General features: G+C 39.5%; 1 protein-coding gene across 1 annotated transcript in view; it reads left to right on the top strand.

Moving 5' to 3' along the window:
- LOC128021233 (fibroblast growth factor 11-like) overlaps positions 1 to 11,828 on the top strand; it is a 31,507-nt gene extending 19,679 nt beyond the window's left edge. Inside the window, exons 3-5 of the mRNA XM_052608290.1 lie at positions 283 to 386; positions 8,498 to 8,696; positions 9,682 to 11,828. Coding sequence (XP_052464250.1) covers positions 283 to 386; positions 8,498 to 8,696; positions 9,682 to 9,815 — 437 coding nt within the window. The 3' untranslated portion in view covers positions 9,816 to 11,828. The remainder of the gene's footprint in view (positions 1 to 282; positions 387 to 8,497; positions 8,697 to 9,681) is intronic.
- Positions 11,829 to 15,843: the final 4,015 nt, after the last annotated feature.

Raw genomic sequence — 15,843 nt, 5'->3', positions numbered from 1 at the left:
GTTGCTCTGGTCTTCATCTCTGTTATCCTGTTTATTATGTCAAATTGTCCCTATTCTCTCAAAGCCAGATTTTTGACTCCAGGCAAAAGGTCTGGTCGTATTGCAGCTTATTCTACCCAAGAACCGCCTACTTAAAAAGGAAAATACAGTATGATTTACAACTGAAGCAACCAAACACTGGTTTTACCTGCATTTTCGATTCTCTCTGACACTGGTTTTGTTTTTTCATTGAGTGTTTGATCTATTACTCTGAGCATAACTTTCTCTGATTTTATCCTTTAGCACAGTTCAACTTGATTCCTGTGGGTCTGCGGATAGTGGCAATTCAGGGAGCGAAGACTGGCTTCTACCTGGGTATGAACAGCGAGGGATACCTCTACACCTCCGTAAGTGACTGAATTCTCTTTTAAGGATTGATGATTATTATTATTAGAATCATTATGCTGGAGTGCTCCATGTGCCTGTGTAATAATGATTCAGAGATAATTGCCGATGTGCAGCTTTTAAGGGGTAAATAATTATTATATATAATTATTATACTTAATATAAATTGTTTGGTCAAACAGACTGGTGTGAAGAGGATGGCATAACTTGAATTAGCCAGACTTTGTTATGGCATTAAATTACCCATTTAGTACCTAGCTGTGATGTTCTTGGATGCTCTCCGGGGTGCTGAATTGTCAGGCCGCTCTCCGTGGTGCTGAACTTCTCTGGCTATATCATAAATGTTCAATTCTGTTTCCAGAGTTTGCAGAGTTTGCCTTAATAAAGTTTAATTAACACACCTAAGCCAGGAAATCAAGGTCTTTATGAAGACTAAAAATGCCCAGGTGTGTTGGAGCAGGTTTGAGCTAAACTTTTTTTTAAAGAAGTCTCTTATGCTCAACAAGGCTGCATTTATTTGATCTATCGCGCATACATTCGGCGGTGCTAAGCATGCATTCTACAGTACAGGACATTAATTTTGTCAGAGGCAATGCAAAGAATACTCCTTTGGTGTTTCTTATGGACCAGTAAGGTTCTTTTTAGTTTGAACTGAAGAACATTTTTAATAATAAAAAAATAGACCTGCCAGTCCGAGGCCCCTGCACACATTGGGCCCCTAAGCTGCAACTTATTAAGACATTTTTTTAAAGTCTCATTTGTTAATGCATTAATTAAAATGAACTAGGAGAGATAAATTATTATTGTTAGTATTACTATTACAAGGGAAAAGTATGGTGGCCGAGAGAGCTCAATGCACTGCAACTTCAATAAACATGCAAATAGAAAAAAAAAAACACACCAGCAATTTAAGAAAACATCTTCTTCAGTTGAGAAAGGGCCAACTGATTCAAGCTGTTTGAAGAGCAACTTTGACTGAAAGAACCACTCGTTAAAACCATGACAATGAGTTCACTGTACTAAAATGGTCCCCACAGTCACCAGATCTCAACCCAATAGTGCATCTTTGGGATGTGGTGGAACTGGAGCTTCGTGCCATGGATGTGCATCTCACAAATCTCCATCAACTGCAAGATGCTCTCCTATCAATATGGGCCAACATTTCTAAAGAATGCTTTTAGCACCTTGTTGAATCAATGCCACGTAGAATTAAGCCAATTCTGAAGGCAAAAGGGGGTCAAAAACAGTATTAGTGTGGTGTTCCTAATAATCCTTTAGGTGAGTGTATATTATATACATTCTTAAAGGATTTTAGAAATCTCATGTGGTTCTGGAAACATATGAATCCTGTGTTAAATGTACTAGAGGCCCTATAACCATACTGGATATGTGCTGTTACAATTCCCAAAGGTCATGGTCAAGTTTTCCCATAAAAATAAAAAAACAATAATAAAGGATTAACCCATGCAGTGTGACCAATTACCCAAATTGTGCTTGATGTGGAGTAGAGTGGAAAGCAGCAGCATTAGCAGGCAAGCTGGAGCAGATATTTAGACAGTGTCACGGCTAGAGAAGGATAAAGAGAACAGAGAGAGTAATGAGACAGCTCGCAGAGAGAGATATTGAGTGTGTGTTTGTTAGGCTGCTTGTATGTGCATGTGAGCATGCATCCCAGAGCTGCCGATTAGAATGGGGGATGAGACAGCTTTTGTTTCCTGCCTCTGTGAACTGAGAAAAGAGGGGATTTTCTTCTCAGAAGTGGAGAGCGGCATTTGGTTCAGAAGCAGCTGTCTTTCATTCAGAGCCTGCGTTGCTTACCGACGCTTTGCGACATCCTGTCCTGTGTCTATTATCCTAAAACTGTCCCTCATCCCCTCATCTTTTTATGTCTTAGGTCTGGTCAGTCCAACCTTTCCTGTCATTTTCACGATTTCCTTTCATTCGGACTCGTCCTTAGCTCTGTCCTTTCCTTGCATTTTAACCGTCTGAATTTGTCCTTTCTGTGCCCTATTTCAGTCCTTAGCACTCAAGCAAACATTATTTTTTCGAAGAACACTACATTGAATTCTTGGGTAAATTGTGTGCAAAGGGATGGTTTATTTTAATCAATGTCAGAGAGGTTACGTAAGCAGATTAATTTGGGAATGATATCCATGTTTACAATGCTGCTTAACTGGCATCTGGGTACAGGAAATCATGGAAATTATTTCAGGGTTTTGTTATATCACCAGTCTGTGCATAAGATTGTATAAGCATAGGATTTATATGCAAGTGTGTATTTGATAACCATAGGCTTAGAAATAGTGTGTGTGAATGAACAGATAAATATGTGAGATTTGAAGGACACAGCCAATGGGGAAACACCTCACTCCCAGGGGCATTTTTTTCCTCTGCATGCTCCCGGTTCCCTCCCCTTTTTCCTCACTGCAGTTAAAGAGAAGGTCATTCATAAAATGTGACTACATTGTCAAGCTCTGTAAGTATCTCATTTTAATAAACCCACGTAAATTAGACAAACTGCCACAGGGATTGTGCTTTTCTGCCACATAATGGATTTCATACATCCCCTCGGGTAGACATTCATCATGTCCTCATGCTGCGTTTGGTGCAAAGCCTGTAATGACCATAAAGGTTCATAATGCACCATCGGATCTAGAACGGACAATTTAGCTGCATGATTTAAAAGGTTAAAATCTACAAAATTATTGACAATGACAATATGCCTTTTGAATATGGCATGACTATAAAATAAAAACATTAACTTTTTACTGCTCTCTTAAAGTACTCTCCTTTTTATATTTAATGCTGGATGTTGTCTGCAAGAAACAGATGTTTTATGGTAATGTTATCCTAATTTGTTATTTATTAATACTCTTAACAGCCAAAAATAACATTTGGAAGGCCTGATCAAGTTCTTCAAGAAAAATTGAAAATGTCTGGGAAAGTCATTTAATGAAATATTAAAAGCCATGGAAAAAGTGCTCCAAAATATTTCTGAAGCTAAATTTTCTCTTGTGTTCAGCAAAACTTGTTTGGCAATGTAATCGTTCTTTGATTATTTTCTGTTAATTGGTTAAATGGTTCCCAAAATAGCCTGAACGATTTATCACAATGAATTTTGGTACCCTCACACTCTTAAAAATAAAGGTTCCAGAGGGTTTTTTTTTTTTTACAACAGTGCCATAAAAAGAATCCTTTTTGGTTCTCCAAAGAACCTTTAAGTGAAAGAACCATTTTTTTATTTCTTTCTTTTGAAGAACATTTTATTGATCTAAATAATCTTTTTCCACTATGAGTCTGTGCAATCGACAGTTTCATGTAACCATGAATGGATACAAATAAAGAACCTTTATTTTATTTACTTTTTTATTAAGTTCTGGAAATTCATTGGTCAAAAACATTCTGTCATAAATATCTGGAGCTATTTTTTATGTTTGAACTTCTCTTTTCTGGACTTTTCTGGATGCTACTTTTATACTGTATATATAGTCTTTTTTAGTTTGTTTTACAGTATAAAGCACTGCCCATTTGTGTTGCATTAAAAAGAGCAGCTCAGAAATATCCAATGTTTGGAACAACACTGTGTGTGTGTGTGTGTGTGTGTGTGTGTGTGTGTGTGTGTGTGTGTGTGTGTGTGTGTGTGTGTGTGTGTGTGTGTGTGTGTGTGTGTGTGTGTGTGTGTGTGTGTGTGTGTGTGTGCGTGTGTGCACGCATTGGCATGGTAGCCCTGGAGAGCAATGGAGAACGCACTGCTGAGGGAACCTCCACACTATTGGTCTATGGTAGAGGAGGTTGTGTGTTGTGTGTTATCAAGATCTGTGAGATACCTTTTGTGGAGTTAAGAAAATGGTTTCCAGATAAAAATAGAGCCCAGTTCCGTCCTGACCCATTTTATAGACAGTAGGCTCTGGAAAAACCCCCTTGGGCTGAGTGAGAGAGGGTGAGAAAGAGAGCATGAGAAAGATATGGGGATTGGGTGGCGCTGACATAGTTGTAAGGCTCTTGACAGAAATAGCTTTGGGCCAGTTGCCATGATCAGCCTTTATTCAGGAGACACAGGCTTCAATTTAAAACTACTACAAAGTTTCCACCAGATAACTTGAGGTATAATGGCATTGTCTGAGCACAATATGTGCATGTGTGGGTGTGTGTGATTGTGTGACCTCAGACAAGATGTGTAGAATATGTGTTGTGGTGCCTTTATCTCAAGTTTGATAAATGGTTTCTAGACTCCCTTCTTCACAGATAGCATTGAGATTCAGAATGCTCCCATCGCTGAGATGCAATCACACTCATCACACTGCAGACTTAAAGAGACACCTGCAATTTCTGAAGGTAAATGAAAAGCCAGAGACTTACTGATATGAATCCAAACTAGAACATGCAATTGCTTCCAAACACACCTCATTCCCAGCGCTCCCTCACAAGCTGACAGGGAGAGAAAGTCGGAGAGAAACAGAAGTGTAAGTGATTCAGTAATCTTCTCTTTTCCTCTTGCGGGTAATGAACTGCAGATTGTAGCTGTTCATCCCCATAAACCCTCTGCGGCATTTTAAGCTGCCTCCATTTCCCATAAGCCCCCTTATGAACCCTAGTACCCTTCAACTGAGTCTTGTTATTCCGTGGTCTCTCTGTCTTTGCCCAAGGTGATCTTATTAGTATTCCTAGGGATTTTTCAGCATTTTGATAGATACTAATATGTAAAATATCAAATATGAAATTTAGTGAACTTCAACAAGGAGAGGAGCTTGCACACATAATGGTAGAAGATTTCTTACAAAAAAGACTTTATTTAGAGGCCAAAAAGTGCAAAGTCAAATTTGGTAAATGGTTTAACAAATCAATATAATGGTGTTAAACACATTTAATGGATTTTTAAGATTTGTAACAGTTTGTACATCTCTAAAGTTGACAGTTTACATTTTAGATGCTGTCAGCACCTTGATATTGTTAAATGGAAGTGTGCTAGACTCACACTTTTCATGCGAATAAAAATGAGATTCCATTACTCTGCCACTTGCTTATTAGTAATACTTCCTGGTTGTCAGCGCTGTTCCAGGTCGTTCTTTAAAACAGGAGATGCCATCTAACATTCCATAACATGAATCTTATTGACTGGGACCCACCATTCATCACTCAAAACAAAGATAAATGCCATCAGTGATATGGAATAGCCCCGCCCAACCTCGCCAGCTGCAGAACCATAAATGGCATAAAGCATAAATGGATTATGACCTCGACTGCATTCGTTTCATCCATCCACTGATGTTTCCTAATGCAGCCCTGCATGCTTTATAGACTTATGTAATGTTGTATGCCACTGAACATCTGCTGAACGCACAAACATAGGCAAATTATTCTTCCCACTTATGTACATATAAGTGGCATGACATTACATATATGTACACATATGAACTCAAGAGAAAGGATTAACTGAGGCATAAACATATTGGGCAGCACACACACAAGCGTTTGCTGATGAAACGTAAGCCCCATTAAGAAGCTTTATGTTTATATATGATCATGGGCCACAAATGACATATACAGACAGACTATGGCACTATTGGGGCCACTTTCAGTCAGAGAGCATCAGATCTGCTGTAGAAAGCAAAAAGTGAGGGTTTAACTACTCACTAGTATGCTTTCACAGCCTCACTGTGTTTGTAATCAACTATTCAAACTCAGAAAAAAAGAGTTGTCAGACGTTTAGTGATGGTGATGTTAAAATCATGGTGTAGTAGTTTGTTTATAGCCTATTACTTCTGGTGAATGTATTTAACCTACAAAATTATCAAAAGCTGTGTTCATTTGTGAAGATTATCACTTGTGGGTTAATTCCTTAGCTGCTGGGTCCTCATTCATTTTATTTTTTAAAAAGGCCTTCTTCACTCCCAGAAAGGATGCCACTCGTCACTTATAGCTTGATTCGTAACTTTGGCATCCCAGTGTTCCTTTGTGGCAGAGATGCTTGCTTTGTGTGTTTCCCATGATCTTGTGATGAAGGGCATATTTCTCAGTCTACATCCTGTCTCGGTATAACGCCTATCGTTGTAGTCATGGATTTGGGACTAATACAGTTTCTCTGAAGAAAATATAATATGTGTCTTTGAAATAGCATAAATGGTATCAGTTATTCAACGTTGTCTTCAGCATCGTGTTACATTTCCAGAAAGTCCTGCTGAGAATGTGATGGACATAGAGATCACGGTGGTCTCAAAATTTCAAGAAAATTTCAAAAATGCTGTGCTGCAAGACTGAAGCCTCTATAACAAGATAGTGTTATGCTCTCTTACAAACATTTAAGAGAGTCTAAAAAGTGTTGTATCTGATGCTTTTGTTGTCGTTGGCAGTTTAACGTGACTTTTAAATGCCTCATCTGTTGAAGTTTTTGTGATGGGCGACAAGCCTTGTGGAACATTGCAGACTGCTTTTAGTAGCAGGCATTGTAAAGTGCCCCCACGTGAAGTGTTTTTGCATTTGCCATGTGGCAGTAACAAGGCCATTAACTCCACTTTGACGAGAGACAGAACCAGCACAGCAGTCAGATCCCACACCCTCCGTCTGTCAATTTCATGCTCTCTGAACCAACGGCTGTAAGAAGAAGCTTGCAGAACATCTTGGATGGGGACGTCATAGCTCAGATCCTGTGGTGGCTGCTGAGTGTGTGGATATACAGTATGTTTTGTTGAGTCTGCATGTTTGCTAGTAAGTGTGGTGTGCTAGTAAGCTCACTTGCAGTGAGCGCTTCCTGTTACCTGCAGATCCCCACTGAAGCGTGAAGTGAATGAGGAGACACATTTCAAGTTAGTAAAAAAAAAAAAAAAACGATTGCATCTGCTCTACAAACATTTATATTTATACACTCAGCGATCCCTTTTTCACAGTTGTGTTCAAAATGTGTATTTATTAAAAAGATGGTACCACCACAAGCTATTATGTGACGTATGGTTTGAAAGGTCAACTTTGGGGTCATATATAGGAGGAATGAACTTGAAAATGTGAGATTGGAGGTGACGTTGTCCTTCACAGTGGCCATGCTAACTAGATTCATGCGATTAGATTGTTATTAGCATTCCATGAGGCTGATCATCTATTGATCTCCTTTGTCTGTGAGATTTTGAGGATATCAAATACGCGAGGCAAAAGCTGCTTAGTTTGATGCATAGGCCAAGTGGAAGGGAGGGTGGCATAAAATGAGTGAAAGAAAATAAAAATGAGAGAGCTGATGAAGACAAATTTAAGAAAAAAACCTGAACGTTGCATAGACTAAAAGCAGACAGGCAGAAATTTTCGTATTCGCTGGTTTTCACTCAAGCTGAGCTGGTTAATATTGGGCAAGAAAAACTCCTGTAACCCTTTCGTCCCCTTCCAGCCCCCAGCGTCTTCAATGTTTCTCCTTTCATCAGTCAATCCAAATCTCCAGTGGTTTGCAGAAACACTTCAGTCAGCCGTTTCTGCTTGGCTACCCTCAGTAAATCAATCCTGCTGATTTGGTCTGCTCTCTGACAGGACGGGGACCCTGATGCAGACTAAGAAAGATGTATACATGTTGCTCCTGGTTACAGTCACCCAGCTACAGTGGCTTGGATTGGTGGGAATGGCTTTAAGTGAAAGGGAAATGAATGGGAACGGGCAGGTTTGTTCAGAATGACCTAAATAAAAGGTTTAGGTTGAAAGCGGAATGTGTTTTTCGTCATCTCATGCCGCGACATTTTGAGTATCTATAGATTTGTGGGTAATGCTTTCAAGTGTGTACATTTACATTTGCATGCCGGTATGTATGTTGAGTGGAGCTCTCAGAGTATCTTTAGGGACAGCATTAAGTTCATTAGCCATGCAAATGAATGCAGTTTATGAGTAGAATAATCTACCTCCTGCTCTTCATAAAACATTGCTTTCAAAGAAACACCATGATGGGATTTCTTCTTACTCTCAACAGATGCAGACTAATCTAATCTAACTAATCATTGTACAAAAGTACGACATTTATTTATTTACATGTCTGTGGGCAAAATGTTAACTTTTTTCATCTTTTGCATTCACATATATCTATGCGCATGCATTTCAGATGTCTGTGCTTATTAGCATATTTGTCTTTTTCATTATTTGGCAGGAGAATTTCAACCCAGAGTGCAAATTCAAAGAGAGTGTGTTTGAGAACTACTACGTGACGTACTCCTCCATGCTGTACCGCCAAAGCCAGTCAGGACGCTCGTGGTACATCGGCATCAATCGAGATGGCCAAGTGATGAAGGGCAACCGCGTGAAGAAGACCAAAGGGGCTGCACACTTCCTACCTAAAGTTATCGAAGGTCAGATCTGATTTTAAACTTATATTATAACATATTCAGATGCAGATACAGATTAGCAAAGACTCACATGGAAAATTCCCAGATGGAAGATATAATATAATGTTTTAGTTTCTAGGTTTAAGCTTGTCAATAGCTGGTCCATGCAGGTGATAAGCTAACAGACCAGTTTGGACCAGCAACAAACCAGCTAATGTTGTCAGTATGGTTTATAATAACAATCAGGCTATAATGACCAGCCAATGACCAGCCAATAACCAGCTAGTTTAGACCAGATCATAACCATTTTACATTAGCATAAACCAGCTAGTAACCAGCTTGTAGTATATTTGACCAGATAATAACCAGCTCACACTAACTCATACCAGATAAATACCAGCTTTGACCACATATACCATCTTGTGCTAGCTAATGACCATCTTAGATCAGCTAACCCTTTTGCACCAGTTTAAACCAACCAATAACCAGTTTATAGCAGTTAATAACATGCTTGGACCAGCAAATTATCAAATTTCACCAGCTTGGACCAGCTATTGACCTGCTTGCACTAACTTTGACCAAATAATAACCAGACAGCACTAGCCTAGAACACCCACTAGCTTAATTTAAATTAATTTAATTAAATTACTAGCAAATAACTAGTTTGCTCTAGCATAGATCAGCTAATATATAGCTTCAAATAGCTTTAACCAGATAATAACCAGCTTGGACCAGCTAATGACCATCTTAGATCAGCTAACAACTAGCGTGCATCAGCTAAAACAAGTCAATAACTAGCTTGCACAGACCAGCTAACATCCAGCTTCAACTAGTTTAAACCAGATAATATCTAGATTGTACCAACTATTGACCCTTCCCGTTGTTCATATTAGTGGTCAACCGGCATGGGTCTTCAATGGCAGATTCTTTAAGATTTACATTGCACCAATTTTAGTTTCTCTGTTGTTGTTTTAAATCATATCTGTCTTTGTTCTTCTTGTTCCCACAGTGGCCATGTACAAGGAACCTTCACTGCATGAGCTTGTAGCGGAGCAGAGCCCTCCACGCAAAACTGTAAAGACTTCAGACTCCCCTTCTCACAAGAACAGCAGGAAAGAAGCCCCTAGAGCTGATGCTTCATAGCACAGGGGGCGCACACAGGGAGGGTGAGGAACTACACTGACACTGAGAACTCCATTTTCCTTCATGCAATGGGGACAGGAAGAGCTGTGTAAGTGGCTGCCATCTGTGGGTTTTTAATGGGGCGAGATCAGACAGCAGTCCCTGGCTCACTGCAATGAGCGGAGAATCCTTGCCGCTCGACCGACGAACCAGCTCCTATATATTTCCAGTGACCCGACATGGCACCTGACCCCCCATATGATCCCTTAATCCTCTGCAAAAACATGTTTCTTTGCCCCCTCATTGCCCTACTTAAGTTCTCTCAGGATGTGAGACAAAAAAATGCAAACAATATCCATCCTAACTGAAGAATTCAATTGACTTTCTTTCCCTATGGTTTCTTTTTGTTTGAGAGAAGACTTTTGGTGTAGGAATGAGAGCGAGAGAGAGAGAGGTTATTATCCAATATCATCATAATGATTTCAGCAGATGAGACCCTCGCTGGTTCATTTTTTCCCTGCCATCAGTTTGCCAATGTCTGCTCTGTGCGAGTCAGAACTATTGGAAGGAGTGCAGTAAAATTAGTTTTTATTGGACCATTCAAGAAGGATCCAGGTCTATTGTTCAGCAGGTGTAGATTGATTTCTGCTGGGCTGCTGCCAGGGAAGCCAATGGTGTTGTGCAGAATTTGTGATTTTTAATTAAACATAACTTTGTAGTTCCACTTCCACTGTCTGATATTCTTCACAACCCAAACCCATCTGTTTTTGGTTTAATTGTGGCTACACCTGCAGGCTGTAAAAAAAAAAAAAAAGAACTAAATTCTCTTGGGACGACGATATTCATGTTTAATAGCCAGTGGGCTCGAAGCGGCACCCATATCATTTGAAAACGAGTGGAGATATGGGGCAATTGTTTGATAGTTGTTTGATGGAGATTACATGGAGTCCAGCAATGATTGCTTGAATTATTTACTCCTTTTCCAGGGGACGTTCTGCTTGTTCAAGCAGTTCAGATGAGAGATTTTAATATGCAAATTTAAATTTGCGGCGAGCCGATCAATGACGCAGTGTTTGTGTGCATTTAGACGTGAGTATTAGAGTGTGAAAGAGACAGAATGATGTGAAATGAACATCTGCTTCCATTATTCATTTATGTGTGTGTGGCTGTCTGGGCACACGTGTAAATGCATTGGCTTGCACACCACAGTTCATAATTTTAACAGTTTGGTCAAATCTGGGCATTTTAATCTGCCTGGAAATGTTGACTGATTACCCTCTCCAGGTTTCATAACTGACACATAGCCAAGAGGAAGTGCTGTGACATCCAGGATCTCTTCATAATTCTAAAGGCATCTTATCAGTCTACACACACCACATTATGCAAGTTGTTTGCAATGTGTGTGTTTGAGTAAAACATTGGTCAACCATCTTCTAAAAGGTGCCTGTTTGTCCTACGAAAGGGAAGTGATCTCCTCATTGATTATGACATCATGAATTTGTTGGCCAATAGCAGCCACTGGGCCTGTAGAAGGCACAACCTGAGTGGCTATGGGTATGATAGGTTCACAACTTTGGTTTTGCTGTTGTTCTGTCTGAGAAAGATCATTTGTTGATTCTTATTATGGTTCGCATGGATTTAATGTCCTTGAGCTGTGCCCCAAACACCAGAACAGCAAAATAAATAAATATATAAATACATCAAATTAATCAAACTTTGACTAACAATATTAAATCAATGCAACAGAAAGTCAGCCGAATGTATTGTGGATGTTGGTGAAGGTTTGCGCATGTTGCAGAATGTTTTTAGCATGTTGAAGCATGGCAAGTGTATGTGTCTTGATGAAAGTTGTTAGCAAGTCGAACATTAAAGGAATATTCCAGGTTCAACTGAGTCAACAGCAGATGTGACATAATGTTGATTACATCGAAAAAGCATTTAAACTTGTTCCTCATTTTCTTCAAAAAAAAAAAAAAAAAGTCTAGGTTACAGTGATGCACTTGAAATGAATAAGAATAGGACAAGTTTTTTGATTTTCAAGCAAATATTTGAAGGTTTTAATTTTAGAAAACACATTTATTGTTCTATTTATTAAAGCTGTCATGCTGTTAAATTACCTTTTTGTTTTATAATCGTTAAGGTTTTAACTGTTTCGTTGTCATGGCAAGTAAAATTTAATATATCTTTATACTGAAAAAGTTAGCAACCTTTTTTTTTACACTAAAATCATATTAACATGCTATATTTTATATTGTATGGCTTTTTTAGTAAAGCAGTGAGTATTTTAAAGTTTATAGATTTGCCCTCTTCACTTTCATTGTTAGTGATTCTTTTCAAATCGATTTTTGTGTTAATCAACATAATGCCACAAGTGCTGTCGATTGAGCTTAGCTTGTATCAAGCCTGGAACATTCCTTTAAAAGAAATTGTAATGTGTAGCATGAGCAAGTCTAGAAAAAGTTTGGTTATGCAAGACGAGAGTTGGGATGAAGACGATTCTGTGAAAATCCTGAGGGCAGCTCTGTGATTGAAGTTAGCTGGTCGAGTGGAAGACGGCTTTAGAGGCATTAGATTATAAGGAGCAAAACCAGAAGATCATTAAGTTGGATTCTTGGAGGAGAGCATGTGCTTCAGCACTAATGATGAAACTGATATCCTGTTCTTTGAATTAGATATGAATTCTTGCTGATTGAGCGGAAGGTACGGAACAGGGCCCTCTGAGAATGGGGGAAGGGGGACACTTATGTGCCGTATATCTACCTGGTCCGAAGGAGATGTTATGAACACAAGGACGAACGTGGGTGGCACACACACACACACACCCTCACGAGCTCCAAAGTCATGCTCCATTTCCTGAGCAATCTCCCCAAACCTTTTCCTGTGTGTCCAGTGGCTATTAACCTTCCCTCCAGCTCTGTGTGTGTATGTGTATGTGTGTGAGGGAGGGAGAGAGAGAGAGAGAGAGAGAGAGAGATAGAGCGAAGTAACGATCGATTGACTCAATAAAAGCCAAACTGGAATGCAATAGCCCAGCGCTGTGAGCAATAATTTCCCTGTGCAACCAAGAGACCCAAAGACATTAGCAGACGATGAACTGAGAGGGTTTTTTTGGGAGGCGGGGGGGACTTTATCCAATCGGTGAGAACGCAGTGGAGGAGGAGACGACATTGAGACAAAGTGATGTTCAGATCGTAAACCCAATTTTGGTATTTTCAAATGGGCATTGCTCGCTCGCTCGCTCTCACTTCTTTCCAGACCTGGTTTTGCTGTGAAGTTGCTAGTTTTATGGTATCAAATCTTAAACCGACTCTCGCTCTCTCTTTTAAATCAGGGCAAGTTCTCAAGGACTCATTGAGTCCACCCTCTGTTTCATTTGCCCTCAATTCAAGCATGCAAAAAAAATGTGAGATGATCAAGGGGAACACTTATGAACTTTTCATGCTGTATTTTTCTGACAGAAAATGGATTTCATACTATCTCAGAGGAATAAAACAGAACAAAATGTGTACATAAATCAAATAATTTTTAAAAAGTTATATTAAATGCAATGAAAAAAATATATAACTGTACTGTAAGTGGCTGCTTTTGAGGAGATGGACTCCCTGGTTTTGCAAAAAAATGTTGTGAGCCATAAGGACTATGGACATGTACAGATTTGAGTTTATTTTGTTTTTATCAAATTGTAATATTAATTGCAAATGAAGGCCATTTTACCCATAGTAAAAGTGTCATTTTGAAGAACTGATGGGTACTTCCTTGAAATTTGCTTTTGTATTTAGTGGGAAATATGTACGTATGAATCTGAAACCTTTTAAAAATTTGTTTGATTGATTTCTTTTACTGCTATATTTTCTCTTGTGCAAACTTGTTTTTATGTGTTGTTGTTGTTGTTTTTCATGAAGCTGTGCCATTAATGGACTAATTAGACTTTTTTAGAATTACTCACCCACACTTAAATGCATGATTTGAGATTTAAGCAAAAAAAAACTAAAAAACACTCAAATTGAAACCTAAAAGCCATCGCACCTTTTTCTAAACAGGTCTTCCAAATGAAACGAATAAGTAAACAAGCCAGTCCTTTTCTTTCCTGTCCTCTTGTCTTCCAACAAAGCAAAGTCTTCCAATAGCCAGGGCTTGCTTGAGTGTGGCAGTAACTGCCAAACAGAACATAGCTTCCTGGAATAAGCCCCGTGCTGGATCTTACAGTGAATGCAGGAACAGGCTCATTGGCTGACAGTCACTGGAGGCGGAGCTACACACACACCTGTCCTACGAAACAGTATGAGCCTTCGTGGAGACTGACCATAGACTAAAAGCCTGGGTCATCTGGCCAAGCGCCACTAACCAGCATGACGGACTTGCTGCTCTGAAATCCAACACACCGGGGAGAGTAATGGGACTCTATTGCATGCATCCCACTTAGGAAATTCTCGGAAAGGACCTCCTGTTACAGAGCACAGGATCTCCTTAGCCCCATCTCCTGGCCTCCACCTTGCCATCCTGTGTAAGTTTCCAGTGAAATTATAAATGTCTGGATTTGGAGGAGGACAGGGGTGTGTTATATTATTACATATTATTGAATAAACAGTTATATTTGTATTATTGTAAGATGTGTGATGGACTACGTTGTGTATAATGTGTTTTTTGTGATTGCTGCTCCTGGTTTATTTAACTTGTTCATTTTATGTCACCAGACCTTGACTAATCCTCTAACTGGCCACCTACGAACATCTGCATTATGTCAATTATGTCAATAGGAAGTCTCGTTTATCAGATGAGGAACAAAATTAATACCGCAGGGGGGAATATAAACCAAAGCCCACTCTCACTCTCGCATGCAGACTTATTTTAAAATCGTAGATCATCTTCCAGACTATTCAGGCAAGACAAGATAATTGTCTTGAACGTCTTTACAGACCCAACAAACTCTTAAAACAAGCTTCTTCTATATAGCTGAGAATTAGCTGCAGTTGATGGATTAATATGATAAAATAGAACGGAGAACAAGGTCTGGATTTCAGCGTGGGAGGGCAAAACGTAATTCAGATCCATGTAATTCTTAGTCCTAATTCTAGATCAGGACTCCTGCTGCAAGGATTTTCAGAAATATTTTGAAGGCAGATTACTTATCGGAGATAATGACAGTATGTGGGTTAAAGCTGCAGTCGGTAACTTTTGACACTCTAGCGTTTAATAAACAGAACTGCTTGCGTCTTGCGGAGGAACATCGTAGCCGGAACTACTTCTCTCTGTTTATGTCTATGAAGAATCACAAAGGTATTTGTAATTCATTCATAATGCAGCAGTAGCCTGCTACCTCAAAACTAAAAGAAAAGAGCAAGAGAATTTCACGCAACCTTTTTATAAATCATATCTGGGCTTCCGTAAGATACTGGCAGCAGTAAAAAATACCCCATTACATCACAAATACATCTGATTTGACAGCACTTTACACACCCACTAACAAAACCGCAACAGAACTTAGTTTTGAGTCCCCCGCAGGCTGAATTTGAAAGCATCAGAGAAACTATGAGTCATGGTTGTATCAGACCCTCACCTGCGGCAAGCCTCTGCAACTCTCGATAAAGGTAAACCACAACAGTAATGCACAAATCTGTCAAGGGTAACAAATGCTCAGTAGAATTTTTTTTTCATGGTTTAATTTTAATGGTAAGTCCTCCAAGTGACCACATAAAAGTAGATTGCTGGGCCCCCTTCTGCAATCCCGCCTGCGTTCACGGTGCTCTGGAGAAAATACAGCAAAATGTTAGAAGTAATAATTGATCCATGCATTATTCATGGACGTCTCCCTTGGGAGGAAGGGAAGAGGAAGGTGAGGGTGGCAGGGTCAGAGAACGTTCCTCTGCATGCTGCTCCTCATTACATTTGCCATCTGGGATCAGCGTTTAGACTGGGGCTTCCCTTCCTGATCTCACCTTACACACACACACACACACACACACACGCACACACACGCGCACGCACACAGAGGCTGCAATTATAATGCATACAGAAACAAGTCTCTACATGCACACATACACACTGGCAA

The sequence above is a fragment of the Carassius gibelio genome, chromosome A10, assembly GCF_023724105.1.
Source record: "Carassius gibelio isolate Cgi1373 ecotype wild population from Czech Republic chromosome A10, carGib1.2-hapl.c, whole genome shotgun sequence".
Classification (NCBI taxonomy): domain Eukaryota; kingdom Metazoa; phylum Chordata; class Actinopteri; order Cypriniformes; family Cyprinidae; genus Carassius; species Carassius gibelio.
The sequence above is the reverse complement of the archived record's forward strand: the minus strand, read 5'-3'. Positions and strand labels throughout refer to the sequence as shown.